The sequence below is a fragment of the Plectropomus leopardus genome, chromosome 18, assembly GCF_008729295.1.
Source record: "Plectropomus leopardus isolate mb chromosome 18, YSFRI_Pleo_2.0, whole genome shotgun sequence".
Taxonomy (NCBI): domain Eukaryota; kingdom Metazoa; phylum Chordata; class Actinopteri; order Perciformes; family Serranidae; genus Plectropomus; species Plectropomus leopardus.
In genome coordinates this window covers 18,468,341-18,492,212 of record NC_056480.1, presented here as the reverse complement: position 1 = coordinate 18,492,212, position 23,872 = coordinate 18,468,341, and the positions used below count along the sequence as shown (strand labels likewise).

The window sequence follows — 23,872 nt, the reverse complement described above, 5'->3', positions numbered from 1 at the left end:
CATGGTGTGAGTGACTGATATACAAATGGTCACTTTGTGGGTGAAGTGTGAAGTTTATCATCATAGAAGACTAAGAAAACCAGTAATAAATACACATTTGAAAGGCTGAAATCCCTATTTAGCAAATGGATGATTACATTTCTGACGATCGATTGTTTCGGCTATGGATAAATCATCAGAGTCATAAAAAGTCAAGAATGCAAAACAATTCAGGCTTCTCAAATGTGACTGTAATGTCGGACATTTTTGCAAATATGTCTGTGATCTTTTGGTCTGTTGGTCATAAGACATTTAAAGATGTCTTGTAAGACTTAAATAGGTATTTTTCCCATTTTTACTGACATTTGGTAAACTAAATGACTAATTAGAAAATGATAATGAAAAAAAAGTTAGCAGCCCTGCTTTGTAAAGATTTTATTGGAACCAACCTAGCATTATAAACAGTTCTACCAAACACAGCAGATTGCAATTTTGATCAGCTTAGGCACATTTTGGGGCACATTTCTTCTCAATGCCCACATCTCAACAGTCCTCCTCTATCACCATGTAACTCTAATCATGTGTAAACAGTGGATGAAAAATTAGTGAATTTCATGGCGCTGTGGAATAGTTCGCCAATGCTGATAGATGCAGGTAAAGCTCATCCAGCTTATGTTTGTGTTTGTCCTGCCTGCCGAGCAGACGGGGGTTACATAACCTGCGTGTGTGTGTGTGTGTGTGTGTGTGTGAATCTGCTGTATATGTTTGTGTTTGCAATATGTGTACGTGTGTGTCTGTGGTGTCCTCTCTTATAAGCCAAAAAGCTCATTCCCAGAGATGACACGCTGTCCAGGAATAACATCTCAAACCTTTCATCTCCAAACGCATCGCCACCATAACACACACACACACACACACACACACACACACACACACACACACACACACACACACACACACACACACACACACACACACACACACACACACGTTGATTTTACAGCTTGTTCAGTTCAGTAGGAAATCTGTCTAGCTAGTTACTGTACAGCCGGAGCCCCAACTCCTCTTCCCCTCCCACTTACCCCCTCAATTTGCGGCTTGTTCAGGTCGTGTGTGTGGGTGGAGGTGTGTGTGTGTGTGGAGGAGGAGGAAGGGGAGGTGCGGAGGAATGCAGGGTTGGGTCGGGTGGAGCGGGATGTCGGAGGAAAAAGAGGGGTCTCTGTTTAGTGTGTATGTGGAGTCTATAGAGAGATTAAAGATGTGTAAGTGAGTATTGATGAAAGTGTGTTTTCCTACTGTGTTTACTCTGCTGGGGCCCAACGCCTACCTGACAGTGGAACGGAGACTAATGGGGAAATAGGTGGGAAGAAGAGTCAAGGTCAAAGCTTTTTTGATCTAGTTGCAAACAGGGAATCTTTTATTTTTATGTTTGTTGTGCGAGTCAAAGCTTTAAAAATCTAAAAAAAAATGCAAAGTCGTGAGGACATGAAGAAAGATGGATGAGAGGAAATGACCAAACAACTGATAGAAAAACAAATCGTTATAAATCAGAAGCTGAACTGAGCTGAACTTCAGAATCTAGGAATTGGCGTGTACACTTCAAGTTATACAGAAATGCACGCTTATGCAAAAATGCACACACACCTCCCAACGTGCCGAGCGGTGGGAACACTGTGGGCTGTGTACGGTGGCTCTCCTTCACTTCCGCACCATAAATGTGTGTTTGCTATACGAGGGAACACGGGGAGAAAAGAGGAATTCATGTTGGTGTTTATTTGAGCTTTGGCCAAATCCAACCTTGGGCGGCTGCGTTGGCGCGCACTCTGCACCAAACCCCAGCCGCTCCTGTACCCCCAGCCACACACACATACTGTACATGCTCAGGGACTGGAGCGCACACACAATTTTACTACTCCCTCTCTCTCACATACACACACATACCTGTCCATCCTTGCCATATCAAGGTGTGTTTGTCTTTCCCTGCCCACCATTTTAGGTCCTCCCAGAGCAGGTATTTCCCTCTCGTACCCACGCACTTACACACACACACACTTATACACACACGCAGCTAAAGGGGGGGTGTCTGTGGGCTGAGTGTGAAGCACTTGCATTGATAACCTGCAGCTCCGAGTCACTCAGTCTCACTTTGTGGCCGTCCCCCTCGCCTGGAACTCCCTTCGCCCTGCTCTGTCTCCTTTCTGGCTTCTCACTTTAGGACTGTCTGCAGACACGCTCAGACCCCCGCGTTTCCTCATCACCCCTCTGTTGCTGTCACCATGATGCCTACGCCGCCGTTGTTCCTGCTGCTGCTCGGCCTCATAGGGGCTCAGGCCACCGTAGACGTCCGCACAGCTGCCGCCATGGGTAAGAGTGATGACCTTTAACCCTGAAAGCTGATTTGAACTCCAGTTACCAGATCGCTGATATCGAAGATTTTTTTTTCCTTATCCTCAAAAACAAAAGAAAAATCAGAGGATAGTTTACCTCAGAATAGACATGATATGATCAAGCGAATAAGATACTTTAAACAGATGTAAAAGCGTTTCAGAGGAATATCCCTCTGGTCTGAGTTTAGTCTTTTCCATCTATTCAAGGATGATGTGATGTATGTGAATAGTTGCACTGCTGTGGAGTGGAATTAATCCCCTGAAGCAGAGGAATGGAAAATTTAAAGTAATTTATTTGTCTTAATCATGTTTTATTCATTTACTTGTTACATTTAAATTAATCTGGTCAATTGCATAAGAACTTAAATTACATTGGCTGCTGCCCCCGCGACCTGACTCCGGATAAGGATAAATTTTTTAGTGTCTTTGGGCATTCGTTGATTAGTCAGCCGGCATTAAAGACAGGAGCAGTTTTTGTGTTGTTGCTGGTGTTTGGATAGTGTACGTGCACAGTTTGGATGACTGTTTCAGGATGGAGCGTGGCAGTTGGTACAGTGTGTGTGTGTGTATGTGTGTGTGTGTGTGTGTGTTTGCGATGCAGAAGTTAGTGGGAGGAAAAACTGAAGGGAGGGAGAGAGGTGAAGGGTGAGAAGGGAGATCAGTGATGCTGAACAGACAGTGGAAGTTAAGCAATTTAATTGAAAGAGGCCTCACTGAAAATCCAATACATCCTTCCTGATGCAAACAGCTTCATTAATATTATTATTACAGTTAAGCAAAGACCTTTATTATTATTGATAACAGACACTAACACAAAAACATTTTTTGTCTTACACATAAGGTAGCTTAATCGGTGTTCAGCTGAACAGGGAAAGAATTTTCAGGCAAAATATTTGTATCAGTATGATAATTATTACCAAAAAGAAAAATATTGAACTTTTTCACATCTCATCTGCTTAATTTTGGTCAGTGGTCATTGTAATTATAATTTATTCAAAATATTATCTAAGAGGTCTTTTTTAAAATATATTTAAAGCAGGCAACGTCTCATTTGATCTTTCTCTGGTCTTCATCTTTGTTTTTTTTGACAAATATTTTTCCCTCCACCCTCACCTCTCTACACCCCTGTTGCCTCTATGCATCCTGTTTTTCACTTTCCTCCCACTTTCTCACCAGCCACCATCTCCTCCGCCCTCTTTCTCCTCTCAATACCTCCGTTCTCTCCACGCTCCTCCCACCCTGCCCCCCTTTTCTCCCTTCTTCATCGACGTACCCATCTACGTTGCTGGATCATTTTGTGGATGTGCAGTTGTTATGCAAATTACTAAGATAAGATCTGATAAGATGATGATCCTCTTTCTGTCTTTTCACATATAGCGGCAGGTTTGTGCAAAACTCGTCCCACAGACATTGTGTTCATCATCGACAGCAGTCGGAGCGTCCGCCCATCAGAGTTTGAGCAGGTCAAAGTCTTCCTGGCTAAGGTCATTGAGGGGCTGGATGTTGGACCCAACGCCACCCGTGTTGGTGTTGTCAACTACGCCAGCCGTGTCAAAAATGAGGTTTGGGGCTCAGCTCACCTTCATTCAGAAAAGTTTTTATTATTGTGTCAATTAAATATCACTGACTTTGCGATTATGCATCTGTAGGTGTCTCTGAAGACACACCGCACCAAAGCCGGCCTGGTTAAGGCTGTGACCAAGATTGAGCCCCTGTCCACTGGAACAATGACAGGCCTGGCCATCCAGTTTGCCCTGAATGTTGCCTTCAGTGAAGCCGAGGGCGCTCGTGTCAAATCTCCTGATATCAGCAAGGTTAGACACATTCGTCCAAACATGAAATTCAACATATTCCATCATTATGGTCTTTATTTTTTATCTAATTTTGCTCCTCCTCCTTTGCAGGTCGCCATTATCGTGACAGATGGCCGTCCCCAGGACAACGTGAAGGATGTGGCTCAGCGTGCACGGGAGGCTGGCATTGAGATTTTTGCCATCGGTGTGGGACGTGTGGACATGAGCACTCTGAGGCAGATGGCCAGCGATCCTCTGGATGACCATGTAGACTACGTGGAGAGCTACAGCGTCATTGAGAAGCTCACCAAGAAGTTCCAGGAGGCCTTCTGTGGTAAGATGGGAGGAGGTAGAGAGAGAGGACGAGGGAAAGATTAGAGCTTTATTGTGTGAAGTTGGAAGGGCAGATGTAGAAAATGTGGATGGAAATAGACAAAGATGGCTGGAAAGAATTACTGTCAGGGTGGCTCATCATCATTATCACAGTGGAGCGAGCTGTCTGCTGTCCCCCCTATACTTGAGGGTAAGGTGTCAGGACTGTCATCTTTTCATTCCTATATATTGTTCCCTTCCTTTTGTCCTCAGCAAGTCGACAGTACGTTCATTCAACCATTCACTCATTAAATGCTCCCAGTGCATGAGGGCATCAGGGCAGAAACAACCTTTAGGAATGAAATTTGCTCCTGTTCTTCAGTCAACTCTCACATAACCGAGAGGCGAGACTGATCTCTCTGTAATTACCGATCCATTAGTGACAATCATTAAACCTCTAATTAGTGATGCCCTTTGGCTCTCCCCGTCTGCGGCAGCTCTGACTGCTGCCTGCCACTCAGTTTGCAGCAGCCAATCTCGCTGCAAATGTTTCATCCAAGGGCAGAGCTGCATGCTCGCAGTGCTGGATTGTTATTGGACGAGCCTGTGCCTTTAATCATTGACAGATCTTTGGATCGTCTTTATTTTAGGCTACTCCAATCTTTTCCACCTGTTCACTTTAAGGATCCACTGGATTTATGCAGCATCCACGCATATTCAAAATTGTTGGCTGCAGGTCACAGTGGATCATTAAAAATCAATGCTAGAAGTTCCCATTTTCAAACTGACATAGTTTCATTCTCTCCTCCTAACCCCAACCACCCTCCCCCCCTCTACGTGTGTGTGTGTGTGTGTGTGCCTCAATGTATATTTGGCTGTGTGTACGTGCGCACACACACACAGTGTCGGACCTGTGTGCCACCGGGGATCATGACTGTGAGCAGGTATGCATCAGCACCCCTGGATCATTCAAGTGTGCCTGCAAAGATGGCTTTACCCTCATGGACAATGGTCGCAGCTGCAGTGGTGAGTGTGTGTGTGTGTGATGGTATTTGTCCAAGCGTGGTCACTGTGCTGTCAGAGTAACATGCCCTGTTGTGCGTCTGACATCACCAGCTTGCAGCAACTCAGCGACAGATGTGGTGTTCCTGATCGATGGCTCTAAGAGCGTGCGCCCCGAGAACTTTGAGCTCGTAAAGAAGTGGATCAACCAGATCGTAGACAAACTGGATGTTTCTGACAGCAAGGCTCATGTTGGACTGGTTCAGTACTCCAGCCAAGTCAGACAGGCACGTGTCCATGTTTGTTATTTTGGTGTCACTTAGTAATCAGCTTCCTTCTCTTCCACATCATTCTCATGTCTCCGTCTTCTTCCTGCAGGAGTTCCCTCTGGGCCGCTACAACAACAAGAAAGACCTGAAGGAAGCTGTGAAGAAGATGGCCTACATGGAGAGGGGAACCATGACCGGCCAGGCTCTCCGTTATCTGACAGACAACAGCTTCGGCCCCGGTCAGGGCGCCAGACCCGGAGTCACCAAGGTAGGCATTGTCTTCACCGATGGACGCAGCCAGGACTACATTGGAGATGCTGCCAAAAAGGCCAAGGAGCACGGTGAGAGAATAGATGGGTGTAGTATAAGTACAGCTGACCTCTAGCAACCAAATGAGGGAAAATTAAGTGCGTTTATGTTACAGGTTTTAAGATGTACGCTGTTGGAGTTGGCAACGCTGTGGAGGATGAGCTGAAAGAGATTGCGTCTGAGCCGACTGGAGAGCACTACTTCTACACTGCCGACTTCAAGGCTATGACCCAGATCGCCAAGAAGCTGCAGATTAACATCTGTCAAGGTCACACATGATGATTAACCCTTTGAAACTTAAAAAATGGGCTAGATTTCTTTCAAAAACTTGTGAAGAAGGCAATACTCAACTTAAGAGTAAAAGATCCAAAAATGAGCAAGAAAATTGCAAAAAATAAGAGAAAATTACCTGGAAATTTGCAAAAAAGGAAAAAAACATGAAAATGTTAGTTAAAAAAAGAGAAGAAAAACAAATCTGCTTAAAAATTATTAATATATATATATATATATATATATATATTATATATATATATATATATATATATATATATATATATATATATATATATATATATATATGATTATTATAAATACAGTTCCCTGGCTTTAAAAAAAAGGCAAATTTTACTAATTTCTTGCCATTTGCCACATATTTTTGAAGAAATCAAACCGATTTTCTCAGTTTTCAAAGGTTTTAACATTTGCGAAAGGCGTGCCTAAAAAAGTGATGCTGACCCAGGCTTTAAAGTCTTAAATACAAACATTAAAAATACTTATTATATCCATTACTGGTACAAAAACTCAAAACGTGTGCTTTCTGTTTCCACAGAGGAGGACCCTTGTGAATGTGACTCCCTCGTAAAGTTCCAAAAGAAAGTAGAAGACGCCCTACAGGCACTAACAAAAAAATATATCCTTTACAACGGGAGAAAGCTGTGAGAACATGATGTTGGGAGAAAGTTTTAATGTTATCCTATTTTCTGTCTTGTCTCCATTGTTGCTGTCCTTGACAAAATCTTACTAGACAGCATGTCGAAGAGGATCGCCTTGCTGGAGAACAAAATCGTCTGAGGACTCACATCCCACTCTGTCCTATACATCCTCACACCCATCCACGTACACACAAAAACACACACGAACACACAAAAATTTTTTACTTCCTGTAAAACGCTGAAGAGGAACCCGTGTGTGTGAGTGTGTGTGTGTGTGTGTGTGTGTGTGTGTGTGTGTGTGTGTGTGTGTGTGAGAACCCTGACCTCTGCTTGTATCCTGAGCTCTCCCAAACCACATCTGTCCCCCTCCTTTCTCGGTCTTACCTCTTACACCCTTGGGTCTCCTGGGACACGAAGCGCCGGTTGCCATGGGGACCATGCCTTTGTGTGTGCTCCGAAGGTCATCCTCCATAGCCAGCCTGTGTGTTTGTTAATAAAAGTCTTCCCTCATAGGGAAACGGTGACGGTACGCTGAAGGGTTTTTCTTTGTTGGCTGCCACAATGTTGAATTTACTCCTAAACCCTGTAGAGTCTGTGTTGTCATGTCAACGGAGCAGCGCATCACCCTCACTCCTCTGTTTCTATCTGACACTGTCATCTTTCCCTCTCACTCTTCTCATATCTTAACTTTCTTCACACCTATCTAATATTATATATGTTATATATATATATATACAGGTAAATTAATATAAGATATATGTCTGATAATAAGGGTACACCATTGATGTTTTTTATTTTCCTAAATAAAGGTGATACAGGAAGTACATATTATAAATTGTGAAACTATTGTATGCACACACGCACAAAGCAAGTCATACTTTTACACAGTTTTTGAATACAAATAAGTATAAAAAAAGTACACTGGATTTTCCCATAGCTCTAATATGCGGGCTACAAGGACCACAAGGACAGGTGCTCCCAGAAAATGGTGAATTGTTTTATTTCATTGTCAAAGATTTCCACTACAGCATTTATATTTAACAAAATTCTGCATAAACATTGAAACTGTGAAATTCTTCTCAGGCAGTGATCAGGAAAAATAGTTTAGTGTGGGTGGTTAGATTCCCCGTCAAGAAAAGGTTTACTCCTGCGTCAGAGTGCAGCTGTAGAGGTAATGTAGTGCTGAAATTAACTGTAATCAATTATTTGATGCAAAAAAAATTAATTCACCCTAAATTTTGATATATTTCAAGTAAGATTTACAACAACAATTTACAGCATCTTAAATGCTAAATGTACTGCTTTTCTTTGTTGCATCTACAAATTTGATGACAGCGTAAGTTTAAGACATTACCTGAGGCTCTGCTAAGTATTATTGATGTTTGCAACCAGTGTTGACATTTTACGTTCTCCATAACAGATTGATATATAGATTACAGGGCAATAAAAGTAAATCTAACTAAGTACATCTACTCAAGTACTCTACTTAAATACAAATTTGAGGTACTTGTACTCTACTTGAGTCTCTACTTTTCCTGCCACTTTATACACTACATTTCAGAGGGAAATATTGTATTTTTTACTCCCCGTCATTAATCAGAAAGCCTCCATTGCTAGTTACTTTACAAATAAATATTTTACAAATTTTTTTCATGAAACAAAAAGTCTGCTATAAATTAAACTACCAAATTAAACCAAAATTTGATATCAACATTTAAGTTGTTTGCTAATTTATTTTGATTTTTTTTCTGCATTTGATACTTAAGTATTTTATACTTAAAGTATATGTACTTTATACTTAATTGCTTCAAGTAACACTATCAGTGCAAGACTATTTGTAACCGATGCTTGTAACAGAGTATTTCCAGTGTGATATTAGTACTTTTACTTAAGTAAAAGTTCTGCATACTTCCTCCACTACTGATACTTACCTACAGTCATGTTAACCAGTACATTTTTTTAGAAAGCTTAAATCAGGTATTGCAAATTAACTTATATCAGTTTCTGTTATATTGATATTTGCCAATTATATATTAGTTTTCGTTTAGCATGTGGTAACATACATGAAGTGTTTAAACGGAGAAAACCACAGTTAACATTATTTCAAACAGATGATGTCAGTGTATGCCAAAACACTTCTAATAATAAAATGTAGTTAAACAAAGCAGAAATAGAAACATTACTATTTTTTAAATTTGGTATCATTTATTAATGCAGCCTGAGGTGTATTTAAAAAAATGTTCTTAATTGAATGCAAGATCATTACAAAAATGCATACAAATACATAATACGTAAAATAAAAATGCATTAAATGAAACAGGGTGCTATACTGTTGAAAATCATTAATACAGTGCAGGAAGGTTGGTTTAGTGCCTGACCATTTTTTCTTAGAAATATGGTTTTCCCAAAAATAATAAAAAAGTTGTATCTTATTTTCAGCCTTAACTTCCTTATGACATTACATTAATTCTGTTTATTTATACATTCATCTAAGTTTCTTTTTCTTTTTTTTTTTTTTTTTAGCAGCAACATCAATCCAAAACATTAAGGTGTAAATACACAGAAAAAGTGACAAATACTTTCTTTTTCAAGCCCACATAAATCACATTTATTATTAATATTCAGCTTGAACCTTTCCAACACAAGCTTTACTGGATAAATTATATGTAATATATCGAAGGGCACTTCCTTAAGCTTGTTACTTATACATATTATATAGTGTATATAAGTGTATTTTTTTAAAGGTTAATTTAACAAAAATATGTACAAAATATGTTAGGCAAACAAGAACACAGACATACATGAGAGAATGAATAATGACACGATATTCGACACAGAACATGATAATTAATATAATAATAATACTAAAACTACAACTAATCGGGATTCTAGTACTACTACTACTGATAATACATAAATCAATAAAAAAAAATCTTTATAAAAAATGGACACGGACAGAAACAAAAGCAAGCAAACAAAAATAATTCATATTCATATTACATCAGGGGGTTCGCCAAATAAGTTTTTGCTTTTGTGTTATTTGAGAGGAAAGTGTTGGGTTTAAATCAATCAAGAAAAGATAGAAAGAGCGGTGTGAACCTAAACTTTTTTTGTCTATGGATAAAAAAAATCATCCTTGAAGTAATATGTTAAAACAATAATAACGTAGTTCGCACCCTGAAGTGTAGTTCATGAGTGAAAAGTTTCGTTTACGTCACAATGACGTTGCATAAAAGCAAAAAAAAAAAAAAAAAAGCTCTCTAACTGTGAGCAGCTGAGCGAAACCAGCGTGTGAAACCCGAAAATTGTGTCTCGGTGCCTCATGAAAGCTGATTCTACACTTTAATCCGACTGGGCTCTTACTCTGGGAGTCCAGTGTAAACACAAACCTCTGAGCTCAGAGTGTTTTTATTGTCGAGCCACCGTTTAACATTGTTAGAGGAGTTTGCAGCATCTGCTAACAGCAGCTAGGCTAGCTCAGCGAGCTAACCGGCAGACCGTGTTTACGGTCATCGTTAGCTGACCGGCTATGAAAGAGCTTTGAAGGTGGTCCGTTAATGATTAGTGAAAACAGATGATTGCGCAGTGAAGTGAGGCCACGGACGCCTCAAGTATACGACAGGAAAGAAAACAAACCTTTGCATCAAGCTATCGTTAACGGTTAGGTTTTAGCTAACAGTAGCTAGCATTAGGTAGCTTAACCCAGGTGCTTCAACGGTCACTTCGAGTTGCTCTGGGACAAGAGATGGCCAGTAACGGAGAAAACACACCGGGACAAGTGTCCGGTTCACGTCGCCACAAGTCCGAGTCAGAGTCCGATGGTGACCCGACTGTCAAAAGCTTAGCACGGCTGTGCAGCAGGGATGTAGAGGAGCGAGCAGCGGCTCTGGAGGAGCTCAGCCAAGGGGTCCTGCTGTGTTTAGAGCTGAACCGGCCCGGTTCGGCACGGCTCAGTAAACAAACACTCCTTCAGCTGCTTCGGCTGTCCCGGTCATGTCCGCTGCAGGAGGTACGAGAGAGAGCAACCGAGCTGCTGCGAACCGCACAGGTAACGTTGAGATATTATATTATTTTCTGCTTCATAATGTCTGTTGAAACACAGATGGACCAATTTACCAGCAACGAGTAAAGATACTGCAACCAGAAACATGCACAAGGTTCACGAGTATCCTGAAAAACACTTAGAAGGTATTGAATCCATCAATCTAAAAATAAGGCCCTAAGTGGTATTAACATGTCTTAAAGTCTTTCAAAAGTCATGAACATGCAAATACAGAGGAAGTAGGATTTTTAGTTTGACTGATGTTGCATTGTAAAGGTTCAAATAATAATAATTTACCGAAAGCCTTTTGCACCAAGAAGTTATGTTTTACGTCACAATACATATTTGTCAAATATATTCCGTATTTTATCGATCAAAATTTAGAAAAACTCTTAAATTTCATTACGAGTGGCATTAAAAAAGGTTTTAAAACGCATTATAAACCCTTTTCACTAAGCTGTAGGGACCAAGTGAATGATTGATTATTAGTCCGGATAACCTTGCAGCTGCTCAGCCACAGTTATCAGCTGATTACCATTTTCTATCAGATTGCTGAATATTTCATCAGACGTTGAACTGTATGAGGTGATGCAAGACTCTGCTGCGGTGTGCACAAACAAGCAGGCCGGACACGCCCCCTCCCGGTGCCCTGAAAAACACCGGACACACCCCCGAGCCTTTTCACAGCCCGCTGTTAGCTTGGAGAAATACAAAGGCAGGCCGCGTCTGACGCATTTTTATTTGTCTCGTCTGTTGGAAATAACAAGCGGTGAATTGAGGTGTTTTGCTGCCTGTTTTCCGATGATGTCGGTGAGTTTAATTCATGCTTTGGATACAGATTTTATGGGCTGAGAGTTATGAAACTAGGTCTCCAGTTACAGTACAGCTGCTACAGCACAAGTAGGTCTTGTCAAGTTCAAGGAGGTTGAAGCTTTTCTCCTTTATGTTCAAATGACCTTTATTATATGCATGATATAAAGAAGAAAACACACTGTTGTTTCATTGTAAATCTTCAGTTTGCTCAAAACTTTAAAATTTCTAACATGATGTTTTGTATAAGAGGATTTTAGATCAATATAATAGAGTTGTTTATCAACAGAAAAATAACTAGCTATGTTTATTCCATCTTGTGAAGGGCTCATTGTGTGAGTGGAGTGTACTTTCAACCAGAATATATCAAATGTAAGTCTCCTTCAAAAACAATCCAAGACACAGTGTAGGATTTATGTGATCATTAGAAAGACTTAGCAGCGCTTTTACTCTTTTGTCTTCATAATCAGCAACTATTTAAATATTTTTTGGTTTATAGTTTGTCATTTTTTAAGCAAAAAATGCCAAACACGCCCTTGTTCCAGCTTCTCAGTTGTGAGATGTTGCTGCTTTTCGGTTTTGTGTGATGGTAAACTCAGTAGATTTGTGTTTTGGACTTTTGGTCAGACACAACAAATCAATTAGGTTACATTATCCTGGGCAAAATTTGTTTCTATTTTATTGTATGAAAAATGTAACTGTGCGTGTCTTGTTTCTTAGGAACAAGGAGTTGAAGTTCCTCGGGCTCTGGCATCAGGACCAAGTGCCTTTATTCCTGCAAAAGAGGTGTGTATGGCTTGTTTTTAAAGTACATCTGTTTGCTCCATTATATCAGCTGCTATATATGTCCAAATGAAACGCCTGTTTAAAATTGTCTTCTGGATACATAGTTGTGAAACGTGTAAAAGAAACTGAAGTGTTTTTCTTCTAATTGATCAACATTTTTCTCTTTATTGCTACATAATGCTTATTGATGAAACTATTCATATTCAAGATTTGGTTGCACAAGTTGACTTCAGTGTGGCACACAGCTGGCCTCCATGTCTAATCCCAAGATTTGACTGGGCATGTTGCAGGCTGGTATCATGATAAATGGTCAAATAAATGCTATTATAGGCAGTGTAGCTCAGTGTTCTGCCGCAACACTACAGGCCTGTTGCTTCATGTCATGAAAAGAGGCAACAGCAGAGATGTGTTGCAAAAGCCAGTGACTAGAAATGCTGATTTCGTTTGTGACTCACTTAAAGCTTTCCACTGGAGAACATGGGGGTTTTGTATCAGCTCTTTAAAGCTGCTGATTTCCAGCTTCAAGACAAACATTTTTTAAGTGAATCCTTGGCAATCTGTCCACAAGCACAGTTAGATATATATAAGGAGTTGAGTTTTCAACTGGTTGTCAGTTTTGAACATGCGTTTTGTCTCATTCTCCCTCTTCAGATGTTGAAAGATCCTGGGCCAGACCAGGACATCCTTATCGAATCTTTCCTGTCACTGGGTCGCGTGGACCACATCACCATGGTGATGGCACTGCACCCAGCCTACCTAAGCTGCTTCCTGAGGACCCAGCATGCTTTGTTGGAGATGGATGGCCCCTTGCCCTGTCACTGGAGACATTACATTGCTGTTATGGTAAGAAAACCACAGTATATGACTGTTAATTAGTGACATATATCAGCACTTATAGATCAGTTTTAGTAACTGTAATAACAGCCTTCTGAATGTAATATTTTACCTTTATCTTAATTTTGAACAGACACAATTAAAAAAAACACTTGAAGTTTGACAAAATGACATTGACTAATTTGCAGTCAAATGAATGTACAATGAGAATCAGCAGTTTCCGACTTCCAGGCAAAGTAGTTGTTGTAACTGACGTCAGCTTCAGTAATTCTCAGTGTTTGGTGACTCAGTCGAGTTTTTTGGTTGTCGCAGTACAGCCAGTATACAAGACAAAAGTACACTACACACAACATACACAACATACAAACACAACATAAACAATAACGCCCAAACTATTTTGTATATTTAAAAAAAACTAATCAAACAAAGATAGCTTTGAATACAAAAGGCATGATTGTGTTTTCTTTGCTTTTTCTCAAACTCCCTTTGAAATACTAAGGTCTTAGCAGTGTCTCATATTAGTCAATAAAACAGTTCAGTTTTCTGAGTGAATGGAGGGATGTTGGTCATAGTGTGTGTTCCTAGATGTAAACACATTATTTTCTTCCAATGAGGTTGAAGTACTTTTAACAGCAACTATAACTGGTTAGCTTATAATTAATTGTATATACGTTTATTTCAGTTAACAAAATGAAACTATATAGTCCCTAATGTGATGCAAGCACTGTATATTGTTGCACTGATTGGTGTGTTGCTCTGCATTATGTTGCTGTCAGTCAGCCCTTTCTGACAGGGAACTCACGCCGTTCTCTCGCTCTCTTTAAAGCCTTTGACAAAAAAATGGTAATTTTACCTTGCAGAACACAGGAGTTGCTGGTTTTCCGCTGCCTCGATCAGATGGTTTGTTTTTGTTATTGTGTGACTTGGTGTTTTAAAGGGTTAATTCACATTCACCAAAGTCACACAATTACACAAACTAACCGATCAAGGCAGCAGTAGATCAGGAACTCTGTTCTATCAAAGGAGTCTGGTGGCTTTGAGGAGAGCATAGATGGCATCAGTTTACTGTTGGAGAGGGCTGTTTGACGGCAAGGTACAGCAGGGAAAATATTCTTAATATAGCGTACACATAAACTGATATAAAACTGCTATCAGAAGCTAAAATACGTTTTGCTGCAGACCTAGTCCACAGCAGTGCCTGCTCCTCTTCTCTCTCTGGGGTTGTGCAGATCTCCATCTACTGCAGTCAAAAAAAAAAGCTAAAAAATCGGAACTATTTTTTTTAAATATAATTTCTGTGGTTCCTTAAAAGTGAATAATTTGATTTGCTGCTAACGCTGTAGATCGGCACTTGCACAAACAACCATCATTGGACTATGTGAATACAAATAGATCCAAGTAATATTGGTGCACACTAAAATTTTCCTTTATTAAAAACAGATGATTGTTGCTTAGATTTCCCATCATGGTATAAAGCGGTGGCACTGGGGGTGAATTCATAATGTCAAAGTGATTACTTTACAATCTAAATCATAAGCCCTTTAGTAAAGCATTTAAGGGTTAGCCACCAAGTGTTCGTCTTATATTTATTTACGTCAATATTAATTCTTCTTGTGTCAAATGAGGCAGCAATAACAGCAGCTATAAAGGCTCTAAAGCCTGTAATTGGATTGTGAAAGGCCACAGTCACAGGGAGTCTATCCTTTCAATGTTCAGGCCAGATATTGCATGACTAATAGCCTAAACATTCAAAGTAATGGCAGACTCTGCAGCTATTATTTTCTGTTTTTGTAACCAAGTCAAGCGTGCCAAAGTGTTTATATGATTTCTTTCTTCTACACACACACACACACACACAAACACACCTTGTTATTTTATGTGATACCATTATCCCCCGCCTCCACTAGTAGTTGGACAAAAACAGTATTGCAGTATATTAATATTGCACTGCAGTCCAGTGCTTTTACAGTCCCAGTGAGTTTAGCTGTAGTGATTAATAAATGCATTCAGACTTGGTTGCTGGCTCAAGCAGCTCTTTTAGTAAACTGATATCACTACACTTCTGCTTTTCTACATTTCCAACAGAACCTCTCAATGCCAAAGCTGTGTGGAAACACCAGTCGCTAATAAAATGAGTGGAGTTGAGTTTGATTTATGTGTGCCAGTTACAGTTGCAAGCACTGACAGTAATGATTATTGTCAGCGCTTGTTCCTTAGCAAACAGTAATAAAAGGTCTTGTTATTTTATTTTGCTGGAGCTGTAAAAATGGTAAATGGGGACACAAACTGTTACAGCTACATATGTTTAACAGTTCATTTAGCTTTTTCTTTATTTTAAAAGCCATTTCACACTATAATCTACACATGTTGAGCCAGATGTTAATATGTGCTGTCATCTTTATGCTCCACCTTAGAGCTGTATCACAGGTTGTTGCCTCATCAGGGTTTCAGGGTATCTTCAACTAATTATTGAAAGTGAGTTCTTTAAATATTGACTGATGCTTCAGATTTGGGTTGTACCCTGACTTATCCAGTTATCTAAAAGTTGTGCTTTAAAAACCTAGATAAGTTATTATAAAGCACTGCAGGCAAACGTCAAGTGTACAGATAGACCTTAGTTTCCTCTAAAACAGTAATACCATGAAAGGGACTAAGATAGTCATGTAGATATTCAAATCATGGGCAGATCATGAATCAGCGGGCCCCTGGGCACAGATATGCAAGGGGCCCAACCACCTCTTAACAAATTTATGGTGGTTTTACATCAATTTGTAGTTATTATGCGTCTTTGTGTGTGTGGTTTTTTTTTGTTTTTGGTCCCTTCACTGTCTTTTTTTTGTTGTTTTGTGTCTATTTTGTAGTCGTTTGGGTCTCTTTTAGATAATTTTATGTAGGGGTTGACAGATTACCAGCCTGGCGATTACAGGGGCAGAAAGTTGGCATTTTATCTGTATTGGTGTTTTATGTTAATGGTCATTGATAAATTAAAAAGTGCAAAGAAAGTGTCAGCATGGGAGGAACTTTTCCTTTGTGAAACCTCAGGGAGCTATTTTTATTTATCCATTTTTAATTTAAATTTTCACTTGACTTTATTAAAAAAAGAAAAGTTGCTGGGAACTTGATTTATATGATGCTGAAAGTCTCTGTTTTGATTTAACATTTGCCAAAGGTATTTTAACAAAGTTTTGTGTTGGAGTGTTATATTCCAAATTCTAAATATTGACAGAAAGCTTTTCATTTTCATTGTATATGCATATCAGTTCCAAATATTGGTTATGGGTCTCATAAACTACTAATAATCAGTTCAATAATCAGTTCAGCTCTATCAGTCGACCCCTGATTTTGTGTCTCTTTGTAGTCTGTTGTGTCTCCTTGTGGTTGTTTTGTGTCTATCTGTAGTTGTTTGGATCCCTTTGAGGTCATTAAGTGTCTTTTTTTTGGTCGTTTTCTATTGTTTTGTTGTCAATTTGTGTCTTCTTGTGATTGTTTTGTGTCTCTTTGCAGTCATGTCCGTTTGTCTTGTTATTTTTTGTTTCTTTGCTGTTCCTTTGTATCTTTTTGAGGCAGTTTTGAGTCTCATCATCTTTTGCACACATTAATTTAAGTGTCATTATGCATATGAAGGGGGCTGACACTTGCACACACTTGCCTGGTAGGCCTGTTTAGTAATCCATCCATGATTCCAATCAACAGTTGCGAGTACATTTTAGGATACTTCAGTGGTTAAAGTCAACTATTACACAAAAATGCAAATGTTGAAAGTGATAGAAAAGTCAGGAACAAGATTCTTCTAAGGTTGTAGGAATCCAAAAATCAAGAAAAATTGAACGATCCTAACTGAGAAGAAAGATGACAGGTGCAAAATGAACTTGGCAGGTCATTCTGTACTTGAGGGTTTTCCAGCCACTGTATCATAGCGAGCCACTAACAGGGTCTGCCAAAGACTGTGATCCTCTCATAAACATTTAATGACTCTCATTGCTCATATACTCAGCACATTAGCTGCCCTTTCTCTGTAGAAATGCCAGTCATTACACTTAAAATGATCCACTGCTGGAGAAATTTAGTTGTGTTGCTTTAACCTCTGAGCCCTATTTTTTATTCATGAGCACCAGCAGTTCTTATGCATTATGTAGTTGCTATACACAGACATTTTTATGGATGTGGCCCCATGTTTGACTCCCAGGCTGCAGCCCGACACCATTGCTCGTACCTGGTCCAGCAGCACAGCGCCGGCTTCCTGGAGGCTGGAGGGGAGGAGAGCTGGTTGAGCGGCCTTGAGCATGCTCCCACCAAACTCCGCAGCCTGCAAACACTCAACAAGCTGCTGGCACACAGACCCTGGCTCATCACACAGCAGCACATCCAGGTCAGACACAACACCCACTCCATCCCTCCCTGTGTCTCACTCTCCTGCTCTCTCCTCTGCTCCTAGTGTGTCATCATATAATAGTAATATGATTTGATGCATCGGATTTCTGACTTAGGCTGCATCTGAAATCAATCACCCACTCACTACATACACACACACACACACACACACACACACACACACACACACACACACACATATATATATATTTATAATCTACTGTAATACAACAGTCCATGAATAAATACAACCTCTGTGGTGTTTTTTTAGGCTTGTCAGGTGTTCATGTAATGTTATCCTTTGTATTATGTTTTCATTACTTACATCAGAATGCTAACATGGTCACACGTGTTTACAGGTATAATGTTTATATTGTTTACAGTCGTTGTTTGTGTGAGCATGGTAGCAGTTGTAACTCTGAACACAGAGTGAGTGCAGCTGAGGCTGGACGTGAATATCCTTCTAATCAGGAGAGACTTCATGTAGAGTGAACAGTAATGTATTATGCAGTGCACAATAAAGATGAATAGTGAAAAGTTCTTTGGGGATTAGACTCCATCATGAGGTGTATATGGCGCAAAAGCTACTGATAGACGTAGAGGGGGACCAATAGAATTAATCTATGAAAAAACATGAAAACAGTGACACGTGGAGATACGAGGTTTGCGCCCGACAATGACGATATGTAGGGGGTAGCGGCCCCATGTTTGTTCAGGAAACAGTCCCCCAGATAGAGTCACTGGTTGTGGAGGTGAAGAGACAGTTGTTTGAAGGATGACAGGGTTTGGAGCAGGACTGGGCAGTGGATGCGCTGAATAGCGGAGGTGAATGGCGTGGAGGAGGGTCGTATCTGTTCACCCAGAAATGACAACTGACAGCAACAGAGACGAGAGCAGTGTTACTTTTTGAAAGCAATCACATGATTGGCTTTGGGAGATTGTGGCAGAATCTGGTTGGATACATTTAGAGTGACGACCATGGTCAGCTGATAGAGTAGAAACTGGAGATTGATTTTGGATCGAAATGAAATTGCAAAGAGAGTCTTTCTCACTAAACTTTCGTCACACGTTAGGAACGTGTCTTAGGTTCAAGAACACTGGGTGCTTAGCCCCGACCTTCGGGGGGGGGGGGGGAGGGATCCAGTTCAGCACCTTATTTACACCTAAAACCTTTTTTTCTTTCCAGATTATCTATGAATTGAGATGTTGAAATTGATCGTAGTCGTTACTAATTTGTATTAAATAGAAACAGAAAACTTTACGTCTGTTATCATTAAAAATGTATTGACTAGTGTTGGAAAAATGGTTAAATGTATGTATTGATGTTAACAGTGGTGAAATGTACATTTATTCAAGTAAAAGTATGAATGGAATGAGAGAGATAATTAGATCCAGGGCTTTTTATTATTAGACGTATTCTTATTTTTAAAACTTATACTGTGTGTAACCTACATATTTCTACAAAACATTTAGGGCTGAACCCTCAGACGCCCGGGCGTTACGACGCCACTGCGAATTGTCATCAGCTTTGCAGCGATTTGATTATAAACCAAAATGAAATATTTATAAACTTGGCAGTGCTTGATAAAAAATTGAGGATCACCAAAACAATTCAGTACAATTCATCCTGAGGGGAATTTGAATATCTGGACAGAATTTCATGACAATCTCCTCGACAATATCTCCTCATGTAGACACTGAAGGCTTTGATTGATTTCAAGTGACAATGTATGATGGATTCAGAATGCATACAACAGTTGCAGGATGTTGTGTTTTTGTTGTGCAAACTGCAACATAGTAAAGTCAGAACTATTAACAAAGTCTGACTTTTTTTAGTCACAGAAAGTTTTATTATGTGTCTTGGAAAACTTTTGAAATTTAATCCATGAAATTGTGTGGGTTAACAAGTGTTATTAATTGTTAGAATCGTTAGTATGAACTAACTAACTTTTTTAATCAGTCCTGTCCCGTTCATGACAGTGTGTGCTGACTGCAGTGCTCTTTGATGCCTGTTGAAGAGTTAGAGACACAGATTCAGCAGTGCATCAGTATGACAGTATATGAAAAAGTCAGATCATAAGGGAAATTAAAACTGGAATACCAGACGAACTGATATCATATCAAACCTACCATATGAAACTTCACTTACCCAGCGCCCGTCCCTCTGTCCTGCAGGAGCTGGTGTGTCCCGGAGCTGAGGCTCGCTGGTCATTGGCTGAACTCATACACGTTGTGGTCCTGATGGCACAAGCTCATTCGCTCTGCTCTTTTGTGTGGGGCTGCGGCCTAAACCCCGAACCCGACCACATTGGAGGCTATACTTACCAACTTCCATCACCCAGTCACATTCCTCGGAGCCCTCATAGCCCCCACAGCCCTGCTCATGAGGACGGAAGGCAAGAGGTGAGTAAAACAGTCATTTTTCACTACAGGTCTGACGGGTCTGAACTTCACAATGTCAACAGGAGAAGAACAAAGAGCGTTGTTTCACCAGTCAAGCTGGTTTAGTAAAGTAAAACCACAGGGCTGACTTTCTATATTTGATTTACTGTTAAAAACAAAGTGCTAAGTCAATTCCCAAGCCCTTCTCTCTTTCGTTATCTTCCCCAGTTGGTTGATGGAGCGATGGAGGTGGAGGTGTTGATGCAGAGGATGGTGGAGCTGCAGCAGCAGGAGGAGGAGTGCACACAGGAGGAGATGGTCACTCGCTTCGAGAGGGAGAGGAGCGAGAGCATACCGACTGGTACAAACATGCACATGCATCACTCAGTCTTTCACTCAGTTGGCATTTGTTTACTCACTATTTCCTCTTTGTGGTGTTTGTTCAGCGGTGGTGCGCGGAGCACCACCTGACCTGGTGCTGCGTTTGGTGCAGGATCCAGAGTTCAGATACGAGGACTTTGCCCCCAAAGGAGAACAGGCACCACCCACCATGAGAGCCCAGGTAGTTTGGAGCCTTTTTGGAGTTATTTCTCCATATTTTTTACTTCGTACAGTGCCTGTTAATTTTTTATGCTAAGTTTCATAGTCCTGTGTTTTTGTTGATGCCTGTGTCTGATGTGTGCAGGACTATTCGTGGGAGGACCACGGCTTCTCTCTGCTCAACAGACTACTGCCAGACATGGGACAGCTCCTAGATGAAAAATTCCAGGTACCCTCAACTCTAACCTTGTCGAAGTACACTACACAGGGTTCCCATGATCATGAAAAACCTGGAAAAGTCACATTTCACATTTTCCAGGTCAGGAAAAGACATGGAATAAGTAAAAATAATTGTAGGTTTTGGAAAAGTCATTGAATTAGAACCTTTGAAACCTTAGTAAACTGGATTTATTCCTTTCAAAAACAGGGAAAAGGCAACAAGCCAATTATAAGACAAAAATTAGCCCAAAATTTGCAAGAAATATGTACGAGCAAATTACATAAGCAAAAAATAATAATAATAAAAAACAAGGAAATGACCTGAATTTTATTATTTTGAATATAGAATTATGTTGATTATATAGTTTCCTCAACATTTTCTCCAGCTTTTTTAACATAAGTTTCTAAAACTTCTAAATTCTTGTTATTTGCAGGACAAATTCATGCCAAGTTGCTCATTGAAATCAAACCAACTTGCTCAGCACTCAGAATACCTGTGGAAGGCATCTGAATGCAACACAAGAAAATAAATGACCATCCAATTTTTAAAGGGTTAAAAATAGTTGAATATTTTTTTTTTTTTTTTTTTTTTACAGTAATCTTGCATTGATAACCTTCCACACAATGTAACATAGTTGGTGGTCCAAGTGAAAAACTAGATTGTTTTACAAACATACAAGAACAGTATTTAACCCTTTAATTGATCCTCTCACATCTCGTATACATGCGGCCTGAAACAAGAGATGCATAATTCCCTACACCATGCACAGCTCAGCTAAGAGATAAGGAGTTCACACTGGGAAATAGTTATGACCAACATTACTAGAATGTGGGGAACAACACAAAAAAGAATTAAAGCAGGTGCCAACCAGGTCATGAAATTACTCGTTGGTATCTTGTTCAGACTTGAGAATACTGTATACATGAATTTATCAGATTAATTGAGCATATAGCCGGTTTGCAATCATGTGACTATCATGACGCGTTGTCCAGACCTCCTAACGTTACATGGCGACCTAATGAAAGCATGCAAGAGTCTCATGGACTGTTTTGTGTGCGGTTGCATCCACGACTAAAATGACTGTTGTCTTGTTTTTGGCCTGGTCAGTAAATGATCTTGAGTATAACTGTTTTGGTTTTTTTTTATAAATTCAACTCTGTACATGGATGCACCACTGCCAAGCTAAAATTACTAGGCAACAGTAGAAAACTTTAGCTGCTAATTTTTAAGTAAAGTTAAAAAAAATGTTCTCGGAGGTCTGGTGATTCGGTGATAAAAATCTGGGTGCCGAAAAACACTAAAAAGTTGTCACAGCAAAGGCATGTTTTATACAGTGCTTTAACATTAATGTTTGAAATTAGTTCATTCAGCGCCTCGAGACTGAAGACAGAGATTTTTGATCCACATCTGCCACTGTTTGATTTTTTTTTTTATATACTTCTCCCCATTGCGTGTTATTGTCGGGACTTTAAATGTGCTGTTTTTTCCCCAATTTGAATGATTGTCGATATCATGAGCAGCTGTAAACAGCATAAGTCGTAGGTCTTTGTGTAGTGTTTGTAGTCTCTGCCTCCAGTTAACTGTCCTCCATCTGGACATCGCACAGATGTTTGACATCATATGCAAAGAAGCTATTGTAATGAGATTAAATGGCATCTTTGCAGGTTGTGAGCAACTTGACCTACCACAGGATGGCCATGCATGAAGGTGTGGACACTCACACTCTGAGAAAAGCTCTGTGGAACTACATCCACTGTCTGTACGGGATACGGTCAGTGCCACACACTTTTAGAAATCACATAATCAAAGTTTTAAATTGTTTTTTTTTTTTTTTTTTACTTTCCTGTGTCACTAACATTTTATCATTTCACCTGTGCAGCTACGACGATTACGACTACGGCAGTGTGAATGTGTTGTTGGAGCGCTCCCTGAAGGTTTTTGTTAAAACCATGGCCTGCCACCCCGAGCAGACCACGGCACGCGTTTACCACGCCTTCTGGAGACACTTCAGACACTCCGAAAAGGTGCGAACAAGTCCAAACACACACCCGACCCTGCCTCTTCAGCCGCACAATGAATGAATCATTTGACATTTTAACAGGCTGTGTCTCTTTGGTACCTTCTCGACAAAGAATGAATCATTTGACATTTCAGCGTGTCCTCTCTTTTTTTTTGCGTCTTTTTAAAAATGTCATTAGAGACGGAAGCATTGGATTGCAGACAGGGCTTGCAAGTGTGTGACCTAGTAACCTGAAGGTAATGACATGCATTTCTTTCCCCCTGCAGGTTCATGCAAACCTTATAGTGATGGAAGCCCGGCTACAAGCAGCCCTTCTCTATACCTTACGAGCCATCACACACTACATGAGATGACACGCTCACTCACACACATTCTTGCAGATGCTGAGCCAGCTGTGACGTTCCACAGCCCAAACACAACATGGAAAGACAATCTTACACACACACACACACACACACACACACACACACACACACAAATACAAATACTACAGTGAATGTTTCTTTATGCAGATCTTGTGTTTCAGTGTTAATGTTTTGATGCTGCTTTGCTACTGGGATATTCAATATTTAAAATTTGTTACTTATTTTGCACTGAAATTTTAGGTTTTTTTTCCCGCACTTGAGCGCCAAGTGTTGTTGTGAATATCTTGCACATGTTTCTGTCACACCTAGACATATCGACATGCTTACATGCCAGCTATGCAGGTGCAATCAGGTCTGGTAGAAATCATTATCATCATGGTTCAACTGTTTGACATGTCTGTTTGAGCTACTAATCCATCACCTACAAACAGCTGCTGTTCACCAAACCATGACTACTAATGTCTCTGTCCTCTCTGTCTGCAGCACACGGAGGCTGAGATCAAAACACAAATAACTTGT

At 40.1% G+C, this 23,872-nt stretch overlaps 2 protein-coding genes across 3 annotated transcripts; both read left to right on the top strand.

Annotated features, from left to right (window-relative positions):
- Positions 1-2,111: 2,111 nt before the first annotated feature.
- Positions 2,112-7,340, top strand: matn1 (matrilin 1). Its single transcript, XM_042506933.1, has 10 exons — positions 2,112-2,343; positions 3,744-3,928; positions 4,016-4,180; positions 4,271-4,493; positions 5,375-5,497; positions 5,588-5,760; positions 5,852-6,083; positions 6,167-6,319; positions 6,881-6,961; positions 7,073-7,340. Exons 1-10 carry the CDS (start codon positions 2,256-2,258, stop codon positions 7,120-7,122), a joined length of 1,473 nt encoding a protein of 490 aa, XP_042362867.1. The 5' UTR covers positions 2,112-2,255; the 3' UTR covers positions 7,123-7,340.
- A 2,917-nt stretch (positions 7,341-10,257) lies between these two features.
- sesn2 (sestrin 2) lies at positions 10,258-23,872 on the top strand. 2 transcript variants are annotated; one of them, XM_042507095.1, is made up of 11 exons: positions 10,258-11,031; positions 12,556-12,621; positions 13,273-13,464; positions 17,642-17,824; positions 20,002-20,229; positions 20,437-20,569; positions 20,655-20,770; positions 20,894-20,977; positions 22,633-22,739; positions 22,848-22,992; positions 23,255-23,872. In XM_042507095.1, the coding sequence occupies exons 1-11, from the start codon at positions 10,729-10,731 to the stop codon at positions 23,339-23,341; spliced, it is 1,644 nt and encodes a 547-aa protein (XP_042363029.1). In that variant the 5' UTR covers positions 10,258-10,728; the 3' UTR covers positions 23,342-23,872. The 2 variants fall into 2 exon arrangements, with proteins under 2 accessions (XP_042363029.1, XP_042363030.1); XM_042507096.1 differs by lacking the exon at positions 10,258-11,031 and adding an exon at positions 11,722-11,835.